The sequence below is a fragment of the Pelodiscus sinensis genome, chromosome 7 (assembly GCF_052426305.1).
Source record: "Pelodiscus sinensis isolate ZL-2025 chromosome 7, ASM5242630v1, whole genome shotgun sequence".
NCBI lineage: Eukaryota > Metazoa > Chordata > Testudines > Trionychidae > Pelodiscus > Pelodiscus sinensis.
In genome coordinates this window covers 67,019,136-67,042,982 of record NC_143058.1, presented here as the reverse complement: position 1 = coordinate 67,042,982, position 23,847 = coordinate 67,019,136, and the positions used below count along the sequence as shown (strand labels likewise).

Genomic DNA, 23,847 nt, shown 5'->3' with positions numbered 1-23,847 from the left:
CCAGTGAGCATATAGAAAGCATGGCAGCTTGTAAAACCTGGAGTGAGATGGTTCATTAATATTGATGGTTAAAGATGCCCCTCTTGTTGCCACTTATGAGGCTCCTGCGTCAGAATAACACTGCACTTTTACTCAGCTGAGGAAACCTCGTTTTTGAGCTACATGAACACAGTGATCTCAATTTTCCAATATGGAAGTTGGTGACAGTGAGGAGTTATATGAAAAATCAGGCAGAATTGCAGCTAGGGACTCCTCCTAAGCTGGAAACATGCAGAAGCAAGGTCCAGAAATGGAAGTCTTCTGCAGTTACTATTTTCAGAGGTTACTTTCTTTGTTCAGTCGTGCTGCTTACACTGAAAATCATTACAATTAACCTGGCTGGCAGTAGCAGACTTCCCTTTGCCAGGTAGTCTTGTGATACCCTTAAAAACAAAAAAGGGGGAGAGGTTGTTGAGCCCATGTTATTTTTTTAAGCAGAAGTATTAAGTAGTAGTATGCATTACATTTCCTAGGTTCCTCTCCAGGAGACACAATCATTCCTGACATTTCTAAAGTCACTCTATCCCTTAGGCCAACTCTGTAGAATTAGTATTCTCCTGAAGTTGCTAATTTCTGTGTTCTGAGATGGTGTTTTCTTTCAAATACCCTTTCCAATAGGTGAAGGGAGTTAACCTGTCCTGTGTACGAACATGTATGGTGGTGGCGGAAGAGAGACCAAGGATTGCACTAACACAGTCCTTCTCTAAATTATTCAAAGACCTGGGCCTTTCTGCACGCGCAGTGAGCACCACATTTGGCTGCAGGGTCAACGTAGCTATTTGCTTGCAGGTGAGATTGGCAGGAGAATAATCCATTCAGCTAGGGCACATCATAGAACTGTAACAGAAAATCGCAGAGAGCTGTGTCCGAACTTCGTATATTGAATTTTGTGGGTGGGTTTTCAAATCCATGCTTTCCCTGCATGCCTTCCTACTAAATCACTGAAATAAGTTCTAAAGGGTTGGGTTTTTTGGCATGGCTGGAATGGGGGACTTTGAGTATATTGTGGTCTTACCATTCTGTAATGATGGATGGACAACTGAGCTTGTAATCAATGCAAAAATGGTGTACTATGACATTGTCAGCTAGAATGAACTGTACTAAGATGAATATGTAAGTTGCTGTGGCTGTGCATCATAAATATTTCAAATCATTATCATTATAATTCTGTGAGATTATGATTTCAACTTTGCATTTTGGTACTTGTTTATGTGTATATGGAGCTTATTGGACAGTCCTTCAAATAAGAATTCCATGTTAAAGAAACTATCATGTTGATAAGCGCTACAATTTTCTTTGCATACTGCCTTGCTTACATTTTTTAGGACAAAATCTTTGGAGTTTTTTAATGTGCCACTACTGATATATTTTCCCGTACGAAGTATGATGGGGACATAATGGATGCCTTTAAAATGTACAGGCATAGAGCAGGAAGGATAACAGTCAGTGTGTCTTCCTGCAATCACAGAGCAGGAAGGGTGGCATTCAGTGGTGTCTTGTTTGGTTATTTGGTACTTCAGTCACAGTTAACTTCTTGTGGCTAACTGAACCAGATTTAAATCTAGTTCTATTAAGCCACATAGATATGGTGCCTCCTCTCACCAAAAAGGGTAAAGCATGTTGTTACTGAACATAATTGAGCACCCTGTGGCTATAAAGCCATAGTGTCCAACCAGTTCTACTGCTATAGCGAACTAGCCACATTCAACTGGCCAAACAGCCACATGTGGCTAGCCTGTTGGACACAATGGCTATAAAGGGCTATCGACTAGTAAAGTGACAGATGCCCTACATGATAACCATGTTAACTTGGGAAGACACCATGATCACAAAGGTGATTCTCTCAGGGTGAGGCTCATCCATTGTACTGTGGGTGTGCTGACCCATGTGATAGTCCCAAATGCAGGAAACTTGACTGCATAATTTGTGGTAGTGGGGGACTGCGCTTGCACCTTCCCCTGTTACAAAAACAAAAAACCTCTGTACTGATGAAGTTTCATTGCATCTGTCAGGTGCTTGACCTTACCTTCATAGGAATTCCCATGAAGTCAGTGGGGCTTCTCACATGCATAATGTTAAGCACGTGTATTCCTGTTTGCAGGTTTGGGGCCTTAAGTAATACTTTCATTGCAAGTCACACAAGCAAAGACTGCAGAGATTGTTACTACCGCTTCCTAAAATATCAGCTACAGGCTGTGCTATTTCCTTTTGGGGCTGCTACCACTAGAGGAAAAAAGGCCTCTTTTCTTTGGGAGCATATCTGAATGAATAATCCTTAGCAAAAGTTTTATGAATCTTAACCCCTAAAAGGCTACCTTTCTCTAATTGTTTAGAAGGAAAGGGGTTTATTTTTAAATGGTATAGGACGTACATTTAAACTCTGGTGGATTTTTTTTTTTATAGCTGACAGTTTTTCAAACTTCTTCTTTCCATATTGTATCTCTAACCTTGGGTGCAGTGTCTTGTAATTCAACCTTGCAAGTAGATATTATAATTCCAATTAATTTAGAAGTGCAACTTTGTTGTTATACACTTTACACCCTGTATAAATAAACTCTCAAATATGAGCTGGACAGATAACAACCTGCAGAAGAAATGATGTATCTACAGGGTAGCAGCAATACCACATAAGGAAAGCACAAAGTAATCTTGCGGCATTTTAAATTGAAGTGTTAAATTCCTCAAAGATAACTGACAAGACTCCAGACCTTGTATTGAATGCCAACAGTATTTCCTCATAGCAGACTTCAATTTCAGAATGAGCCATGTATGAGAGGCAAACCTTTTGAATTTGATGGGCCATATAGAATTGCACTTTAAAAGAACTACATAGTCTCTTTTGCACAGATGAAGGAAGATTAATTAAAAAACAAATTAATATATATCTCACATCAGAGGAAACTAAAAATGGATGGCCAGGTTAGTTTTATTACTGAGAACAAGTTATATCCATCCCTACATGGAGTTGCACTGCAGATGATTTGATGATGCCAGCCTTATTTATCTTTAATAGTGCCTTACCCTGGCAAAATACGGCCCGCGCGCCGGAGCAGGCCCGCGGAGTCCCAGGCAGGCTCCCCAGCTTGCCCCGCGTGCCATGCAGAAACATGGCTGGAGGGATCCATTTCTGTTTTAAAACTGGAGGGGAGGAGGGAAGTTTTAGGAGCTGTCCTACCCCCAGCACATTTTCATTGGCCAGTTTCTGGCAGACCCCAGCCAATGTGAGTTGCTTGTTGGGAGTTACAGGCAGCTAAGAAAGAATCTCACCCCCTCTCCTGGGTTCAGTTGCTCATGAAGCGCATGGCCCAGCAAGCAGCCAGGCTGGCTGGGGAACATTTTAAGCTCTGCAGGCAGGTAAGTCTCTTGGCCACAGCCTGCTTCTGGCACCGCAGCCCTTTCTTGCCCAAACTCTTTGCCCCTCCACTCCCCACCTCAACATACCCAAATCCTCTGTCCCCTTCTTGCACCCCAATCCCCTTCTATCGTAGCTCACATCTCAAACCCCTGTACTCCAGTCCTCTGCCCTAGATCACAACCACCTCCTTCACCCAAACTCCCTCCCAGATAGGGTTGCCAGGTGTGCAGTTTTGAACCGGACAGTCCGGTATTTGAGGGTTCTGTCCGGGAAACAAATTGAGAAAATACCGGACATAGAAATGTCTGGTGTTTTCTAATTAAGTAAGTTGTATTGTTATCATGAGTATCAGTATGTAGTTACGTACTGCCTGAATGGTAGACATGCTCACACTGTGTGAGCGTGTCTACCAGCCAGGCAGTACACAACTATGCAGTAGAGAGGCAGAGGCTGTGGGCAGGGCCAGGGCGGGATTGAATCCCCAGGGCCTGGCTTGCCAGTGTGCCCCACCAGGACTGTGTGCGGGATGGGCAGCATACACCCGGGCCAGCCCTACTCCCTGCCTGCCCCCTCCCAGCCAGCCTTGCTTCCCACTGGCCAATTCCTTCCCCTGATCTCCCCCAGCCAGCCCTGCTCCCCCTGACCTCCTCCCGGCCAGCGCACCCTCCCCCCATTTCCCCCGAGATGAAGAGTGTATGGTATTTTTTTGAAATCATCTGGTAACCTTACTCCCAGACCCCATTCTCCCTCCTACACCCCAGTCCTTCACCCCAAGCTCCCTTCTGCACCCAACCTCCATCCCAGACCCCATGTGTCCTCCATTCATATCATGGAAGAGTGCAGCCCTTGACTGCTTTCCAAAATCTTGAAGTGGCCCTCCATCAAAAATGATTGCTTACCCCACTGCAATCAAAGGAGTAAAGCGGACAGAGTGAGGCTTATAGGGGAGAAATGAGCTACTCACCATTATGTGCAGTCAAAACAGTTAGTCCATCTAACGATTCAGGAGACCAACTTTTTAGGTACCTTTTTTTAAAGTCTTGGCAACATCTGTAATGACAAAAGGAAGAACAGGAAAAGGTGAATTTGTGGCCACTGAACATTGCCCCTACAAGTAAAAATGAAGGCACATCAAATTTTAGCAAGCAAAATAGGGGAGGGAAGAGCCTCTGGAGAGCCATACCCCTCACAGAGCCATCCTTTGTGAAGAGATCTGCTTGCTGAATTCACAGATAGTGGGAGACTATCTTTAGTCTGTCCATGTGTTTCTGTCCAGTGGAAGTGTCTATTTTATGGAAATGAATTAATCCTCAAGCTCCACAAATGCGACTCCACAAATGTAAACAATTCCTATTTCTAAACTATTCTAAGCAAGCTGTCAAGAACAGAGCAGTACAGACAGTTACAAGTTTTCCCAACATGCACTTGCTGACCACTGTCACTGAAGATTTTTCAAATTGTTCCTCTGCCCAAAAACCTAACAGCCCAAAACATCTCATTTGCAGTGTTCTGTCTGTGTGCATCGGTGCTGTCCAGTGTTCCCGCTAAGCAGCACAGTAGCACAGCTTCACAGACAGACTCTGACTGGGTGGGGCTGATTAATCACCTGTGAAGCTGTGCTACCATGCAGCTTAGGGGGAACACTGGGCCTGTCCACACCAAGTATTTTCAGGACAGATTAACTTGGAAATAAATACCTAATATCTTCCTATTTTAAAAGACCAGATTAGTGTAAAGTTCCATTTTGAAGCCATAAATACCATTAAATACTTATAAGTGAGAAAAGGGGAAGTATGGTACAGTGGCAAGCATGCAAGTTCAGTGCGTTCTGAGATTTGTGCATATTTTCCAATTAATCATTTAAAGAAAATCCTTGTTCTTTCAAAAAATCTTAAATGGAAATTCCTTTCTTTTGTTCTCAGATGCTATGACTTTTTGTTCCTGTTCTATCGTGTGTATCTCATGTCTCCTGTGCCTCTTTGTTTGTATTTTTCTTTCTTTTCTCTGTTTCTCACACTTTGCTGGCCTCTGTCACTTCTGTTTGTGGTCCCTCTGTCAGCCAAACAGGCTGGGCAAGCTGGCTGAACAGGTATAGTGATGCATGTGTGTGCTTGTAATGTCCTAAAGTCCTTTATCAATGCCTATGCTGTAAATGTAACCATATAATGGAATTCTCACTTCAAACTGGTCAAATGAGTTTTTCATTTTAAAGAAATTGTATTTTGCTCACAGAGGTCACTTCTCGATGGAGGACAAGAATTCCTGCTTAAGCAGGGGGGACAGTATAGTGCACAGATTTTTATAGGAAGTGTTCAATGGTCCACTCCTAGAGTTGGCACTCACATTCTTAACCAGGCTAAAGAGCAGCATTGTCGTTATACAGAAAACAACACCACACAAGGTGTTTTATTAACATTGTTACAAAGCACCAAAGGCATGTTGTTCTAAGGAAATTACTGGTTATTGCTGTCCCAGCCCTGTTGTCTTGAGCAGACTACAACTGGTGTCATTGTCTTATGGATCTTGGTCCATGCTAGGGTGAAGCTAAACAGCAGCTGGGAGGTATGATTTCCAGCCCAGATAGATGCACCCCAATGCTGCTTGAGCTATCATGCCAAAAATAGTAGCGTGGACATTGTGGCAAGTGCAGTGGTTTGGGCTAGCTGCCTCAATCCAAGTCTGCCAGCCCCTGCATGCAAGCTTGGGTGGCTAGCCTGTGCTATCACATCCACAGCAGAGCTAACTTGCCTGTGTCTCCGCAGCTTGGGAATCTCCCCTCTCCTCCCAGCTGCAGTGCAGACAGACTCCTAGATGCCAAATCAAAAAACAGGACTATGCAGCACTTTAAAGACTAACAAGATGGTTTATTAGGTGATGAGCTTTCGTGGGCCAGACCCTCTTGATCTGAGGAAGTGGGTCTGGCCCACGAAAGCTCATCACCTAATAAACCATCTTGTTAGTCTTTAAAGTGCTACATAGTTCTGTTTTTTGATTCAGCTACACCAGACTAACATGGCTACATTTCTATCCCTAGATGCCAGGTTGTTTTTCCCTGGAGGAGGAGGAGACAGCTGAGAGGTGTCTGATTTTCAGTTTATTGAACCATAAACTTATAAACTGCTCCAAGTTTAAGCACTTAAATTATGCCTTACTGGTTTATCCACTGAGACACTAGTTTATTTTTAGGTCTAGAAACCACTTACAAGAATTGCTCACAAGGTGGCACTTTCTAACTCCAGCCAAGAATAACCTCTCTCCCCTGCCACTCTCTAAACTTCAGTAGCTAAAAAAAGTTGCTAGAGCCTGACTGGCTGTATGTATTGACTACCAAAGAGTTCAGTTGTTTCTGGGATCATATCACTGGAGACAGAAATTGAGTACTGGCAACAGTTATGCCTGCATAGAGTTGTGTTGTATAGTTTAAGGAGAGTACATAGTCCTGTTTTAGAAGAGATTAATACCACTAAAATAAAATCTGGTGCCTTTAAAGCTTTCCATGTATCTAGGAACTATTTTTGTGATTTGCCAATTGTATGAAAAACCAAAGCAGCATGATGGAAATTGTTCATAACATGTAGGTAGACTCTTTATTGTATTCAGTATACCAGAGACGATACTGTGTTTCAGTGACAGGCAGATGGGAATATATATGGGGTGACTGGAAAAACAGAAACAAGATTTTTTTGATGGATGTTAAAGCTGTTCCCCCCCTCCCCCAATCTCCTTTGTTCTTAGGGAACTGCAGGACCAGATCCAACCACAGTCTACGTAGACATGAGAGCACTTCGACACGACAGGTACAGATGGCAATGTACAGCATTAACCCCAACATGCTGTAGATGAGTCTGTTCATCCTCGCTGCACTGTGCTTTATACTGAAAGGTGCCTGTTGGCTCCTGATCTCTCTGACCACAGTCCCTCCATCCTGGCAGTGTTCCAGCCTGCCCTTCCCACCACTTGTTCTGCCCTCTTGCATCACCCCTTAAACAAACCTTAAGTGTTTAGATCACAGTCAAAATATGGGTCATACTTCAAACAGCTCCTCACTTGAGCAAATCGTCTGAAATTACAACAACACACGCTGTCATAGAGCTGGTTAGAGAGTTGCAAAGAGATGTCATTCTGTTAAGACTAAATTCAGCCCTGGGATAAAGAGATGAGTCTTTCTCAGGCAATGGGAGTGGTGCCTGTTTACCTCAGGATTGAATTTGGCTCTTGGAGTTGGGGATGGTGCTGTATAAAGTAGTGTATGGGGGGTTGTTTTCTTTAAGTACTTCTATTTGTTTTTCCTGCTACACCCATGTACATGCAAACTTACAGGGTAGGTCCACTGCTCAGTGGGGAAGGAGAAACAGTAACAGGAAACTTGGAAATGGCAGAGGTACTTAATGACTTCTTTGTTCCAGTCTTCACCGAGAAGTCTGATGAAGGAATGCCTAACGTAGTGAATGCTAGTGGGAAGGGGTAGGTTTGGAAGATAAAATAAAGAAAAGAACAAGTTAAAAATCACTTCGAAAAGTTAGATGTCTGTAAGTCACCAGGGCCTGATGAAATGCACCTAGAATATTCAAGGAGCTGATAGAGGAGATCTCTGAGACCTTTAGCTATCATCTTTGAAAAATCATGGAAGATGGGAGAGATTCCAGAAGACTAGAAAAGGGCAAATATAGTGTCCATCTATAAAAGGGAAATAAGAACAACCCAGGAAACTACAGACCAGCCAGTTTAACTTCTGTTCCAGGAAAGATAATGGAGCAAGTAATTAAAGAATTCTTCTGTAATAACACCTGGATGATAATAAGGTGATAAGTAACAGCCAGCATGGATTTGTAAAGAACAAATATGTCAAACCAATCTGATAGCTTTCTTTGATAGGATAATGAGTCTTGTGGATAAGGGAAAAGCAGTGAAAATGGTATACCTAGACTTTAGTAAGGCATTTGATACAGTCTTGCATAATATTCTTATCAATAAACTAGGCAAATACAACTTAGATGGGACTACTATAAGATGGCTGGATAACCATTCTCAGACCGTAGTTATTAATGGCTCACAATCCTGCTGGAAAGGCATAAATGGGGTTCTGCAGGGGTCTGTTTTGGGATTGGTTTGGTTCAGTATCTTCATCAGTGATTTAGATGACGGCATAGAGAGTACGATTATTAAGTTTGCAGATGATACAAAGCTGGGAGGGGTTGCAAGTGCTTTGGAGGATAGGGTCATAATTCAAAATGATCTGGACAAACTGGAGAAATGGTTGGAGGTAAACAGGATGAAGTTTAATAAGGACAAATGCAAAGTACTCCACTTAGGCAGGAACAATCAGTCACACACACACAGAATGAGAAGTGACTGTCTAGGCAGGAGTACTGCAGAAAGGGATCTAGTGGTCATAGTGGACCACAAACTAAACATGAGTCAACAGTGTGACACAGTTGCAAAAAACAAACATGATTCTGGGATGCATTAACAGGTGTGTTGTGAACAAGACATGAGAAGTCATTCTTCTGCTCTACTCTGCACTGATTAGGCCTTAGTTGGAGTATTGTGTCCAGTTCTGAGCATCACATTTCAAGAAAGATGTGGAGAAATTGGAGACGGTCCAGAGAAGAGCAACAAGAATGATTAAAGGTCGAGAACATGACCTATAAGGAAGACTGAAAGAATTGGGCTTGTTTAATTTGGGAAGGAGAAGATTGAGAAAGGGACATGATAGCAGTTTTCAGGTATCTAAAAGGGTCACAAGGAGGAGGGAGAAATTGTTCTCCTTGGCCTCTGAGGATAGGACAAGAAGCAATGGGCTTAAACTGCAGCAAGGGAGGTTTAGGTTGGACATTAGGAAAAACTTCCTAACTCTCAGGGTGATGAAAAACTGGAATAAGTTGCCTAGGAGGTTGTGGAATCTCCATCTCTGCAGATATTTAAGAGTTAGATAGACATCTATCAGGAATAGTAGACGGTACTGGGTCCTGTCATGAGGGCAGGAGACTAGTCTCGAAGACCTCTCGAGGTCCCTTCCAGTTCTAGTGTTCTAGGATTCTATGATAGGTGTGGGAACAAGGATTGCGGAAGGTGCTGCCGCACCTGTGGGTCCCAGCCTAGTGCCCAGAGTCCTGGGTGTGCTGCCTCGCATGCAACAGGCTCTGATGTCGGCCCCACCTCTGGAACTCAGCTACAATCCTGCACTCCAGGAGCTCTCCTGCCAGCCTGTGCACTGGTAGGGTCCAGCTGCCGGCCTCAGCTGGGGTAAGAACAGGCCAAGGTAAGAGGGGGATGTCAGTACACCCTCTCTTAAAAATGTTCCTACACCACTGCACGCTTATTGAAAGCCAAGTCAGTGCTGATTGTGCCTCAGTGGCCTTTATTTCCATCCTGGTTTGCCAGTTTGCTTGCCAAATTCTTCTTGACTCTTAACTTGCACTATCATTTACCTCACCCTGTTGGGTCATGAGAGTTTCAGTAAAGGTGATGTTTCCACTGAAGATGTAATTTTCAGCTAGCCAGATCTGTGGAGATGTAACTAGAACCAATCGTTCACCTGCCTGCCACCCCGACAGGGAACTAGGAGCTGGTTCTTTATTGCTTTTGCAATGAGTTTTTGATGTTTGGGGGCACTCCTAGAAGGTCAAGATACTATGGAGGCATTGTGGTCACGGCTGAATTCCTAGAGACAGCTGAGATTCATTAGCTGCCAGCCACCACAGTCAGTGAGCACTGTCATATGCAACTGAACATAGTCCTTGTATTAGTAGAGAATAAATGTAAACCTGCTTGCCCATTTTTAAAATGCTGCTTTGGAACCACAAATAAATCTTTACTGAGCAAAAGCATTTTCCATTTATTCTTCCAGGGTTCGTTTGGTGGAGCGGGGTTCTCCACACAGTTTGCCATTGATGGAGTCTGGAAAGGTCAGTGGATGCACTTTGTTGTAGAACACTCTCAGGAACAGCATTTTCTGAGTGTTCAGCTTCTCTGCTTGGACATAGTTACTTTATTAAATTGCTTGATGAGGTGAATGTCATGCCATAGAACTGGAGCCTACAGAAATTACAAATAAATGGTTTTAACTAAATTAGGAGGCAAGCTTCGTGAGTTTTACTTGGGCACAGTATAACTACATTGTGTTCCAGCTTTTGTCCTATATCTTTCCTCTCTTCTCTTCCATGTTTTGGCTAAAATATGCTGTGCTTAATCTCTGTCATGAGGTGGTAATTTTTTCTGGAAATTGGAGTATAGTTGGGTCATCTGTTGTTTTCTGTGCATGTCAAAATAATAATTGGTGTAAATCCATTCATCTGAAAAGAACTGTTGGTTTGACTATGTAGATGGGTATGGTCTAACCCAGTAATACTTCTCAGTATAATGGCCTTGCTACATATTAGGGACATTGTTTACATATGTTCTGAATTAATCCAACTACTTTTGTTCAAACTCTCTTGAATTGTGCATTTCATGAGATCTAAGAAACAAAGTAAGTTTAATAAATAATTCAATGACTTTAAAGTTAAAAACATGGGATGGGGATTGAATCATACAATGAATGGATTTTTAACTTGAAGCCACCATGTGAGGGTCTCATCCCAGTCTCTTTACCTTCCATACCATTCTGGAGATCTTGCCTTTACTTAACATCCCCCACTCCCTCAGGCTGCATCAGTACCCGGACCACCCCATGATCAGGATAGTACAGTGCTGGCTGAAAGCAACCTTAGCCTCTGGCCCAGTGGTGAGCAATAATTTTTGCCTGGGGGCCACTTCAAAAAAAATTTTAAGTAGCCCTGGGTCACCCTGGAAGGGGCAGAGCCTAAAGAGGAAGCCTAAACAGACCATGATTGGTCTGGGGGTGGGAGAGCCCTTTTGTCCCCCCCTTCCCACTAGGCATCCATGCCCTGGAAGAGTCTTGGTATTCTCTCCCCCCCCCCCCCCCCCAATTAGGGCCTGGGGTCAGGGGAGCATGGGAATTCTCCTCCTGCTCTGCAAGGAGTATGTGGCACTTTGAAGTGCCACGGGCTACTCGCAGGGCCAGAGCAGGCCGAAGGAAGCTTTATGCAGCTCCCCTGCCCCTAGAACCTGATCGGCCTAGGGGCGGGGGAGCATGCGAAGCCTCCTCTGCTTCTCCCTCTCCTTCCCCCACGAGCGCGCACAGTGCTTCAAAGTGCCATGTGCTCCTGGCAGGGCTGGAGGAGGCTTTGTGTGCTCCCAGCCAATTAAGGCCTGTGGTCAGGGGAGCATCTGAAGCCTTCTCCACTCTGCCCTTACCCTGTGGGTAGTGTGGTGCTCACAGGGCAGGGGCAGAGCAGGGAAGGCTTCAGATGCTCCCCTACCTCCAGGTACAAATTGGCTTGGGGCGAGGGAGCAGTAGAGCTTTCATGGGCTGGATCTACCTGCTTGGTGGACTGGATCCGGCTCGCGGAGGCCCTTTTGCCCACTCCTGCTCTGGCCAAAGAATGTTTTAGGCACAGCACAGACTTGTGTCTGCTGCTTTAGGGCAAAAGAAACCGCATGCACTTTTGCAATTACACTTTATAAAGAATGAGAGCCTAGAATTAATCTCGTCAGTGTATTGCACTTCTGAGCTCACCAAGAGAGGTGAGTTTAAAACTGAATGGGACTTCAACATGACTGCATCTGTTTCCTGTTGCAGATTCTGCCTGGTGTAAAGGTTATTATTGCACACACAGAAACTAAGGGGCCTCTTGGAGATTCACATCTGGGAGAGGTAAAGGTTTGATGCCCATGTAGTCACTGTTTTTGGAATGACTTTAAATATTTTAACAATAAATACCTGCCTGATTGGTAGTGGGACAGAAATGCGACTTTGACAAACCAGAGTAGCTGAAATCTTTTAACAGAAATAAGTGAAATGTTCACATGCCTAAGCAGATTTCTGCATTCCCTGTCTTGTCCTCCATTGTGCACTTGGAGGTGATCCTTGTTTACTTTCTGACCCCTATCTAATTAGCAGCCACGGGTGGTAAAATCTCTCCATTTCTTTAGCACTGCCTGCCCTTCCTCAGTGCAGAGTATTGGCTTAATAGATGTATTTCCTGTTTTATACAGATCCCTATTTTACAAACAAACAAAGGATTGTGTGGTATTACATACACTTAAACCAGCAAGCCTTTTTGATGGAAGAGGCCCGTTAAAAGAAATTCCTTTCCATGCACCAAACTGAAAGATCCATTTAAGTGAGCTCTGCTGTCCTCTGACATGTATTTTTAGTTGCATGCACCAAAGATGCTGTATTTCTACTATTTTTAATTTTATCTGTGTATAATACCATGGGTCCCTCCCATTACGTTTTATTTCCTAGATTTGGGTGAGTAGCCCACACAATGCTACTGGTTATTACACAGTCTATGGAGAGGAGGCACTGCACGCAGACCACTTTAGCGCTCGGCTGAGTTTTGGAGACACACAGACATTATGGGCACGGACTGGGTACCTGGGCTTTCTGCGCAGAACAGAACTTACTGATGCCAGTGGAGGTGAGATAAGAAAACAGGTCTTGGGAGCATTTGTTTGTAATACCTTATGTCGCTCAGCAACCAAAGAATAAGTCTGTTGTTTATTCATTAGTATTACCATAGCACTTAAGAGCATGGATCAGATCCCCATTATGCTAGGCACTGTACAAAGACAGAGCAGGAAGCTTATAATCTAAATATAAGACCAAGATACAGTGTAAGGTGGTACAGACACATAGACAAGTAGAAGTTAGTGTAGGCTAACTAGACAAGGCAGATGTAGGGTGAGGAAAGGGGTAGAACATCACCAGAAGAGAGAACAATGTGATGGCAGTAAAGGTCAGGTTTGTTCCATAGCCCAGCCCACCCCTCCTTGGGTGGGTTTATTTCGGAAGGGATCAGCTAAGGGGAAAGAAAAGGGAAGAGACTGGATGAGTGGGACAGTAGGGGAAAAGGGGCAAATATAGAGTGACCATTGGTGCCTCCCCCCAGTCCTGTGTGCCTCCAGCCATGTTCCACCACTAGGCCACCTCCTGCTTGCTGGCCATTATGTTGGCCTCAGCCTCCTGGGAGAAACGTGCTGGGGGTGGGCTTGAGGTTGCTGGGACTGACAAGGGTAAACTACCCGAACTGGCAATATTGTCTATAATTAAATTTTACCAATTTAGAATCTAAATGTGAACTTCTGAATAGGGAAGTACGTGAGTAGTGAAGTAGATAAGCCTAGGCTTATCTGACAGTCAAATCAATTACTCAGATTTCCCCCCCTTCCAGGAGCTGAAGCTGGCTTAAAAGTCAGTTTCCCCCAGCACCATCTCCACAGTGCTGTCTGCCCCGCCTGCTGCCTCTCTCAGGGGTCAGGGTGGGAGGCAGGGGAGGCTGCCATGAAGCATCCTCTGCCCACAGTGCCCAGGCTTGCTGTGGGAAGAGGCTGCTCCTCATCCTGTGGAGCACCCCTTGGCTGCAGCAGCTGGGGCTTTGGCAGCAGCCCCTATTCACAGCCCCTATTCGCAATGACTTCTGGACCCGGCTCAAGCTGGGCTTGCCAGGAGCTACCCCTGCTGCAGGTCCACAGTTTAAATGTAGTAAGAGCTGGGCAGGTAGGCAACCTGTCGTCTTCTACATTTAAATTGCGGAGCTGCAGCAGGGGTATCTTCCCTTATCGACTACATGATTAGCTATTTCCTCGCTTTCACACATCCCTACTCCTGGATCACTGTGCCAGTCTTACAAAGGAGTCACAGACAGTTTCCTTAGCCTCTCCTGTCTATCTTGGCAGCCAGACAAAAATTACAACACATCAGGTTTCTCCCAGTTTAAAGATCAGTCATTCACCCTAGATCAATTGGAATTCCAGATAGGAATGTCAGCGACTAGTCAACTCTCCGATAAGCATAAGCTTATTGGCTAGCTGACTAGTTGCTTCCTCCCCTTGCAGCAAGGGGGGAGGGAGCAGGAGCTGGTGTTGGGAGGGAGCCATCTTAAAAGCCAGTCCCCCCCCCCAGCACCATCTCCGTGGGGACAGGGGGGATAGCGGGAACTGAGCACAAGCTGGGAATCAGCTGATTTCCAGCTTGTGCCTGGTCCCAGATGTGCTTCTGCTTTTTAAATGCATTAAGAGCCAATGGGCTCTTAATCCATGTAAAAGGCTGGTGCACAGCAGGAGGAGGGATCCACTGTGAGCTGGAACGGCTGATTCCCAGCTCACACTGGGTCCCTCCTGCTGCGCTTTAGCCTTGAGCCTGGTAGCTCTTGATACATGTAAAAAACAGAGCCACATCAAGATTAGCTCTGAGGGCTGGGAGCTAACCCTGCTGTGGCTCCCCCATTTATCGACTAGTCGATGGAAAGTCCATCATCTAGTCGATTAGTTGATTAAACTAAATTTAACATCCCTAATTCCAGACCTTACATCCAAGGCAATGCTGGCAGCCAATTCTATACTAAACTAACTGGAGGTTTACTGTCTGTGAAAAGGAAATGAGAGTTATTGAAAGGTTAAAACGGATAAAATACATTGACAAGTGAGGCGCAGCTTGTAACTCCAAATGGTGGTAGTGATAGCATAAATTGCCAGTCTCCCAAAAGTCATTTCAGGGTACCCAAAATAACTCTGGAAGGTCTCTACTTTGTATCTGGTATGCTTTGAGTCCAAGAGAATTCAGAGAGAAAGGATCATTCTTTTAATCTATACTTATAGTATCTTCACACAGAAAGCAAGCTGACTGTGTGTCTACCTCCATGGGTTTTCCTTTTGTTTAGGATGGAAGAGGAGTGCACTTAGACTTTTTACTTCTAACCATATAAAGGGCACTTGCTTTGAAATTGGCATATTATGTTAAAGTTCTTAAGTCTTTCATTCGCATTTCATAAGATTTCTTGATGGGTAATTTAGTTACAAGGGTATTTGCCATGTAAATGTTTGCTAATACATTCTGACAGGAACAGATAAATAAAAATACAATAATAATCCACTAATGTTCATGAAGGTTAAAAATCTGAATACACACTTAAACATTTAACATGTGATCTACACTGATAAGTGAATTTACTTGAATACATTGGCTGACTTGGTCAGCCGGCCTGATCTGACCTGGTCTGCCAGTGTTACACCTGAATCACTGAGTAACTTTACTTAGTTCATCAGATTTTGTATTGAATCTCAAACAGGAGCACTGAGCTGGCTCCTAAGCTCAGTTCTTCCAAATGGGAAAGAATCCTATCTATTACATGTTGCTTCTTCTCCTAGGAAATGGGCCATGAAAATGTTAGGCCACCTGATAAATGTGCATGCCTGTGAATTTGAGACTTTCTTCTTTTCACATGCATTGATCTGCTGAATGTCCTCACTGTTTGCAGAGAGGCATGATGCCCTGTATGTGGTAGGTTCCTTGGATGAAACACTGGAGCTGAGAGGAATGAGGTATCATCCCATTGATATTGAAACGTCTGTGATCAGAGCACACAAAAGCATTGCTGAATGGTAAGCCCAGAACTATGTGTTTCTAACTAAGAAATTTTTCTTTGTGTCCTTTTCTTTTTTAAAGTATCAAAGCCCAGGTTTTGGAACTCGAGGAATGCCCCTTAGACAACTTACTGGGAGCCCTCACACCTACCTTATATGCTTATACTTCTGAGAGAAATAAAAAGAAAATTTCTTGTTAGCTAGAAGTGAAAACAAAAAAAGTAGGCCTGCACAAAGCAATTAGAATTATAGAACTTGAAGGGCTAGAAGGGAACTCGAGAAATCGAATGCAGCTCCCTGCGCTGTCTAAACCAATTAAATCTAGCCCATCCCTGGAAGATGTTAGTCCAATGGTTTTTGTAGTATTTAACCTAAATCTTCCTGGTGACAGATTAAGCCTAGTAGTACTTGTAGTACCTTTACTGAACTAGTTTTTTTTATTGAGGCAATATATTTTCTGTTGTATTATCGATCCAATTCTTAATAATTCCCAGCATTGTTGACAGCTGCTTTACATTAAGTGGATGTTTTCAGAAAATTATCCACTATGACTTCAAGATCTCTCTTGACTGGTAACAGCTAATTTAGACTCATCATTTTATATGTATAGTTGGGATACAGGTTATTCCTAAGCTGCACAGCCATGCCACTGCCTATTAAGCCCCATGCAGTATATGGCCTGGGTATGATAGCCTCAGAGTGGTTAGCTCAGATTAACCACATCTGCACAACTATTTTCAATCTGCTAGCTCAGTGAGAGTGAGCACAGGTATGTTTACATAACCCAGGAATCACACCCCTATCTCATAGTTTACACATAGTCTTACGGTGATTTTAAGCCATTTAAAAACAATCTATGACATTAGATAAATTACCACATAATATGTACTTTAAAACTCAGTTTGAAGGCAGAAAATAAGGTGCTGAATAGAGTACCTTAGAGATTTCTTGCATTGTGCATTTTACATGCTGAGTGTATAATGTCAGCAAATGTATTTGACATTTGCTGACATTCCTTTTAGTCTGAAACAGGGCTGGGCAAAATATGGCCTGTGCACTGCATCCAGCCAGCCAAACCACTGGACTTGGCCCATGGACAAAGTGGGGAGCCTCAAGTAGACTTCCTGCTTGGCCTGCTTTCCTACTTTTTTCTCCCCTGCCGCATGCTGCTCAGAAAAGCAACTGCCTGCTGTTTGTGTTTCACAGATGTGAAGGGTAGAGGCTCCATGCTCTACCCCCACCCACAGCAAAATCCCACTGGCCAGTTTCTGGCCAAAGGGAGCTGCCTGTTTGAAGAATAGGCAATGCGCGAAGCATCACTTCCCTCAAGCTCTTATTCACAGACACACATGGGTCATGCAGCCTGAGAAGGCTGCTGGCTGGGAGTCACCCAAATAAGTCTCCCAGCCAGAATCTTCCTCTGGTATCCCAGCCCCTCCCTTCTCCCAACCCACTGCTCACCCACTCAAGCCAAACCCTCTGCCCTCCCCACCCCCCAGACCCATACTCCCTCCCAGACCCTGCTCCCCAGGTCACAACTACCTCCTTCACCCAAATTCCCTTCCAGACCCGACATGCCCTCCTGTACACCAAGCTCCCTTCTGCACCCAACCTAGACCCCTCACCATCGCCATTAACATATTGGAAGAGTGCAGCTCTTGACCACTTTCCAAAATTTTAAGTGATCCCCCATCAAAAATTATTGCCCATGTCTGGTCTAAAAGATAGTCAGCTGATAATGTCTGAATTAGTGACGGTCTCCCAGGCACCCCTTTGGTGGCCTCAAGGCAGCCCTGCAAGTGCTTCCTTGTCTCAGTTTTTCTTCATGATTCCTGAGATCATTTAGTACAATTTCTGAAGTGTATAAATTTTCCCTCCATGGGATTGATTAATTACAAAAGTCCCACCACTGTCCAAACAATACATTCATCCCAGTCTTTCACTCTACCCCAGCCCCTGCATCTCTCTCCACACCCTAGTTTCTCTAGCTTGGGGGTGTTTCTCTACCCTGTTTCTTGCCAAGCCAGGCTCCAGCTCTTGCCTGGCCACATCAGGGGGCTCACCCTTTCATCACTCCTCAGCTTTTAGCATACTGTGGCGCTCTGCGGCTCAAAGAGCTCTCAGACCTCTCTTACTATGGCTCTCTGGCCTGGGGAAGTTAAGTGACCCTTCCCTATAGCTTTCACCGGCTGGCTCTGGCTCCGGCTCCAGTGTTCACTGCTTCTCCTTTCAAGTGACAACACCTCTTGCCAGAGCCCTCCACTACTTCTGCCTTGCCTTCAAGCTCTCTCTTCTACTGTTCTAGATACCTTCAGCTCTTCTCTCTCTGATTCTGGATTCTCCCTCTGAGGATTCTGGCCTTCCCCTTTGGGCTGTATCCCATGTGCTGGGGCAGCTCCTACTCATTATAACAAGTTAGAGCACACTAGGCTGCAACAGGAGAGCTGGGCCTGGTTCATTTAAGCTACCAGTTACCCTGTTAAGGGTGTTAATTGTTATAAAATAGAGTTTTATTTTTGTTCCTTGGACAATTTGGATGCATTAAATGCAAAATAAAGACATTACTGTAAATACTTTGAAATCAAGAAACAATAAAGTTAAAGCTGAACAGTCAAGCTTAACTCTGTCACCATCTACTTATGAATTACAGGGTAATCATTAAATTCATGATCACGTGTTATCTTAGTGACACTTTATAATGTTTATAGGAGAATAAAGATAAACTTTGAGATTTAATACCTTTTACTTTCTACAATAATAAAACACTCAAGATGGCAGAGTCAGATTATGTTCAACTGTAATTTCCACATCTGTCTTTTTTGTATACTTAATGTCATATCAACAGAGTGACCTTGTTTACATTTATTGTGTTGAGTATCTCAAGTATTTTCTCAGGGTTGTTTTTTTCCCAATTAGCCTCTGTCTCTGGGAACTTTTTTTTATTCATTCTAGTTTTATTTCCCCAAACACACAATTAATTCTTGTTTTCTACCAACAGTGCTGTGTTTACATGGACCAACTTGCTGGTTGTGGTTGTGGAATTAGAAGGCTCAGAACAAGAAGCCCTAGATTTGGTGGCGTTGGTGACAAACGTAGTTCTGGAGGAACATTATCTCATAGTTGGTGTTGTAGTCATTGTGGACCCAGGAGTTATTCCCATCAATTCTCGTGGTGAAAAGCAGCGAATGCACTTGAGAGATGGATTTTTAGCTGACCAATTGGATCCTATTTATGTCGCCTACAACATGTGAAAACATAAAATAACACTGATGCTGAAGCACCAAAATCTAGAGCCTTTCTGAAATAAGCTTGTTTCAATTCTTTTAAACTCTTGAAAATGTTATAAAAAAGGAGGTGCCAGTCTTCATGGAACTGCTCTCTCAGCACTGGCTTTCATAAATGCATTATAACTATTACAACTCCTCCATTAGGACTGAGAAATTACTGGAATTCTTGAAGGAAATTTATTAGAAACTGTCAAGGAAAAATTTTTTAGAATACTTACGAATGTCAGTATCTTAATGCACTACATAAAAACTGGGGTGAGGAGATAACACCAGCTGAAGACAATTCTTGGTGAGGAAAGTTGTGACTAGCCATCCTCTGAAGTTTCCCTCCCTATTCTGGTTTGACATGTGGTAACTACATTGGCACATAACGTTCATGATTTTTTTGTATATTTACCTTGTCCTCTACTGTACTGTGAGGCTTTTGCACGTGTTTCAGATTAAAAATGCAGAGCCAGATTTTTATTATTACTCAGCACATTCAGAAAAAAAATCACTCCAATCCTAGATTCTGTGTTTAAAATGATACCGTTATTCAGCCTTTTAATACCAAGCAAAACTGAGTATTGGTTCTTTAACAAGGTTACTCATAGTGCCATACTGGATTCTGAAATGCTATAAACTGTTGTAGAAAGAAAAAAATAGTATCTGGTTTTAAACTTATTTGATATACAGGAGGCTTGCTTGCTTTCTTTTTCATAATTTCATATTAAACAGCACTATGAAAACAAGCAGATTTGCTAAGCTGTTAATTATTACCCTGAAGAATGCCAACTTTTGAACAGTTTTTTCATTCCACAGCAAAAAGAATCAGAATCATTAGTGTAAATGCCTTGAAAGCATGATCTCCTAGCACATTATTCACCAAGTATCCTAAACTAAAAGTTGAGAGAGAATGATCTCAGCATGGAAATAGCTAGATCTGCCTTAGTGTAAACTTTCATCTTTTAGTTGTTAAACTTTTTTTGTTCAAACTAAAATATCCGTTTGGTTGAGTCCAACATGATCAAGCTTTTGACATTTCTGCCTGATCTAACATTGCAGTGAATCTAATTGAGAGAGAGAATGTAAAATCACTCAGCTGCTTCCAAGGTCTGAAGAGAGGCATGACTTTAGCCAACAGTTATTTTTATATGGCAAACAGATCATGTGGCTATGTGCTTTAAAAAAAATGGATGAGTTTGTTGAAATAGACAGGTTTTACTGCAAGGCCTAGTTGCCTGGATCAGTGCCTAAGAAATCTGGATGTCAGTTCCCTGACATAAGGACACCAAATGACTTCCAAAAAAAGGCTCTCATATACTGTAGTTCTTTTCCCTCATGGTGTTTGACTGTGGAGTACTACAAAGATACATACCTTGAATTCTAATTTGACTCTGTTGTAATTATGTACAGAATTGTGTAACTTATTATTTGAATTAAATACAGCAGTCTTAGCAATGGACTAATGAACATCCTTGTAATAAAACAGTGGGCAAAAGGAAAGAACTATTTAACCCCAGTTTTAATGTTGTAGTTTTATAGCAAATAAAACATTGTAAGATTTTTGTATTGATATATTGGTGACAGTGAGATAAGTTGCCTTGTAAAGTAAGATTTTAAAAAGCACATTAAAATTTGAAAATGACTACTAGAAAATTGATTTGTCAAATGTTAAAAGTTGTCATAACTTAATATCCAAAGAGAGAGTGAACTACCTTCTACAGGCAGTCCCCAGGTTACGTACAAGATAGGGAATGTAGGTTTGTTCTTAAGTTGAATTTGTATGTAAGTCAGAACTGGTACATATTGTAGGGGAAACTCTAGCCAAACACTTCTCCAGAGCTCAGTTTTATTCTCCCACACCTCACTTCCCTCAGTCCTTTATTCTCAAGCTGAGGTGTCTGCTGGGGGGGGGGGGGGCGCTAGCTTCGCGTCTCCCTGGTCTGCTGGGGGGAAGCAGCTAGTGCGGGGTTGCCTCACCCCGTTTGTAAGTAGGGATCCGATGTAAGTCGGATCCATGTAACCCGGGGACTGCCTGTATATAGAAAGTCACTCTGAGGCAGTAGGGGGTCGGGGAGTGAGTAGTTGATACTCCAGTCGATTCCCCGATAAGTATAAGCTTATTGGATAGTCTACTACTTGCTAACATCCCTACTTAAAACAGTACTTGCTTAGATTTTAATGGTATGTCTACACCCACATGTTTGAGACACAATCACTGCAGTGGGCAGCAGCCATCAGAGTAGTTCTTCCCCTTCTGTGTGAGTGCTGCAGGAGAAGGAAGAAAACCAGCCACTGCCAGTTGGGTTCCTCTCTGGCACTCCTCTGCTCTTGAGCGGCCAAAGGAGCAAGTCCCAAGGTGCGCACTCAAAATGCTAGACCAGAGCTTAAGTGAGAAGTCTGGCGGCTGCTGTCAGGAGGAGTGAGGTAAAGTTACCATTCTGAGACGTAAACTAGATTTGGAGGGAGGAAAGGAGCACTGGATGTGCTACAAAGCCTCTCCCTGTGGCAGGTGAGCTGGGAAATCAGAGGAGGGGGATAGAGGGCAGACTCTCTTTAGACCAAGATGTGAAAGCCTCATGGGGGAAAAAAGCCTCATTGTGGGATCTGAAGTATTTTCTTCAAGGGAACAAAGTCATCTACTAAATCCCGGCACTTTCCTTATAGATTTTCCATTCGTGCAGTGTCCCGGACCAATCTTGTGTAGTGAAAAGTTCTGGTAAGATCACACACCAGAGGTACACAGCTGAATACTATTTATGACTGTAGCAGTATATATTAACACAGTTCTGTAGTGCCTTCCCAAGCCTATTATTATCAACTCTGAATTATGACATATCAGAGATTCATTAATTTCCAAAGTCACCAAGTAGGAAAAGGAAAATGAGAGAATTCTAATAGATGGCAAGTTTAAATCTCTATGGCAAATACTCACATCTCTTGGATCTGAGAAGTTTTGACCACCCATGGTGACAGAAAAATAGCTTTCACATTCCAAATCATGTCTGTTTTGACATAAAAGTGTTTCAGATAGACCCAGTATGTAGAAAATTGACTTGAAAAAAAATCAGCATAATTTAGCAATGGAGATCACATGGACTCCTGTGGCCAGATGTCAATGTGAAGATGGAGAATGGATATTCTGAACTCTGTGACAAGAACTGGAACTTACTGGGTCACCCCATTCCCCCAATCCACACATGCTGAGATGTGTTATTGCTTATATAAAGTAGCATAATGAATAAAACTTGAAATTAAGACCCTGTGATGTATACTCCAAATTAAAAAACACTGTAAGAGAACCATAAAAGTGCCACCATGGCTTGTCTTAACCAAGTAAAAGAAACAGCGAGAGAGAAAAAGGCATTATTTAAGAAGTGGAAGTTAAATACTAGTGAGGCTAATAGAAATAAACTCTGCCAAATTAAGTGTAAAAATATAATAAGAAAAGCCAAAATGTGTTTGAAGTAGGGATATTTAAAATTAGATTAAACAACGATACATACAATATGATAGGGACTAATTTAGCTATAACTACTCGAGAGAGATCTTGGAGTCACTGTGGATAGTTCTCTGAAAACATCCACTCACTGTGCAGTGGCAGTCAAAAAAGCAAACAATGTTAGGAATCATAAAAGGGTTGGAGAATAAGACGGAGAACATTTTAGTGCCTCTCTAAAACCATGGTATGCCCACATCTTGAATATTGCGTACAGATGTGGTCGCTTCATCTCAAAAAAGAAATATTTTGGCACTGGAAAAGGTTCAGAAAAGGACAACAAAAATGATAAGGGCTTTGGAATGGGTCCCATATGAAGACAGATTAAAAAGACTGGGACTTTTTAGCTTAGAAAAGAGGAGACTAAGGGGGGATAGAATAGAGGTCTATAAAATCATGACAAGTGTAGAAAAAGTGAATAAGGAAAAGTTATTTACTTGTTCCCACAACATAAGAACTAGGGGTCATCAAATTAAATTAATAGGTAGCAAGCTTAAAACAAACAAAAGGAAGTTTTTCTTCACACCACACACAGTCAACCTGGGGTACTACTTGCCAGAGGAGGTTGTGAAGACCAGGACTTTAACAGGGTTCAAGAAAGAACTAGATAAATTCGTGGAAGTTAGGTCCATCAGTGGCTATTGGCCAGGATGGGTAGGAATAGTGTCCCTAGCCTTGGTCAGAGGGAAGAAGGGAGGCAATTAACCAAACAGGCCATAGCTGAAGTGACGCCCTCCCCTCCCCCCGACTGAATGAGAGAGCCCAGCATGAAGCCCTCCCGGGGCTCTATACAATTCGAAAGCAGGGAGCATGGAGGTCAGCAGTGGACAGCTTTTTTTATCTTTGTGTCTTGTGAGTGCTCCACGCTATCATCTCCTCTTCCCCTCTGACTCGTTCTTGGGCAAGACTTCTGTGGTTAAGAAGAAACAAGAGTGGTGGCAGAAGGCCAACCCCTTTCCTCCATACACCTCCATCCTGGGGCACAGATGCAAAGGGGACACATCTCAAAGAATTCCAATTACGGTACAAGGTAAGTAACCTCTCCTTGTATGAGGCTAATGAAATATTTATTATATTGGTTTGTTAGTGGAGCCAGTAAGACAACAGATGTCAGATAAGAGTAGTCCAGAACATGCTTGAAAGACCAACCAAAGGGCTATAAACATTTAAAAAGTGACTTCAGCCCTGTGAAGGATGGTTATTTAAATACTGAGCAGAATCTAAAATCGTGATCCCTGAAGCAGACAGGCTGA

At 43.1% G+C, this 23,847-nt stretch overlaps 1 protein-coding gene, 1 long non-coding RNA gene and 1 other non-coding gene across 9 annotated transcripts in view; 2 read left to right on the top strand and 1 right to left on the bottom strand.

Annotated features, from left to right (window-relative positions):
• DIP2A (DIP2 acetate--CoA ligase A) overlaps window positions 1-20,740 on the top strand; it is a 146,359-nt gene extending 125,619 nt beyond the window's left edge. For 4 of the 5 annotated variants that reach the window (XM_089779985.1, XM_089779986.1, XM_075934130.2 and 1 more), the window contains 7 exons: window positions 658-828; window positions 7,130-7,191; window positions 10,245-10,302; window positions 12,039-12,113; window positions 12,708-12,882; window positions 15,721-15,844; window positions 18,825-20,740. In XM_089779985.1, coding sequence (XP_089636111.1) covers window positions 658-828; window positions 7,130-7,191; window positions 10,245-10,302; window positions 12,039-12,113; window positions 12,708-12,882; window positions 15,721-15,844; window positions 18,825-19,077 — 918 coding nt within the window. In that variant the 3' untranslated portion in view covers window positions 19,078-20,740. Of the gene's footprint in view, window positions 1-657; window positions 829-7,129; window positions 7,192-10,244; window positions 10,303-12,038; window positions 12,114-12,454; window positions 12,583-12,707; window positions 12,883-15,720; window positions 15,845-18,824 lie in introns of those variants that run through there. The other variant, XR_016350121.1, reaches the window with a different exon arrangement.
• LOC142830246 (uncharacterized) overlaps window positions 1-23,847 on the bottom strand; it is a 79,741-nt gene that overhangs the window by 43,360 nt on the left and 12,534 nt on the right. For all 3 annotated transcript variants that reach the window (XR_016350122.1, XR_016350123.1, XR_012905356.2), the window contains exon 2: window positions 4,359-4,444. This is a non-coding gene — a long non-coding RNA (uncharacterized LOC142830246). The remainder of the gene's footprint in view (window positions 1-4,358; window positions 4,445-23,847) is intronic.
• On the top strand, window positions 1,841-2,000 carry LOC112544170 (U1 spliceosomal RNA). Its single transcript, XR_003087484.1, has one exon. It is a non-coding gene; the product is annotated as a U1 spliceosomal RNA (small nuclear RNA).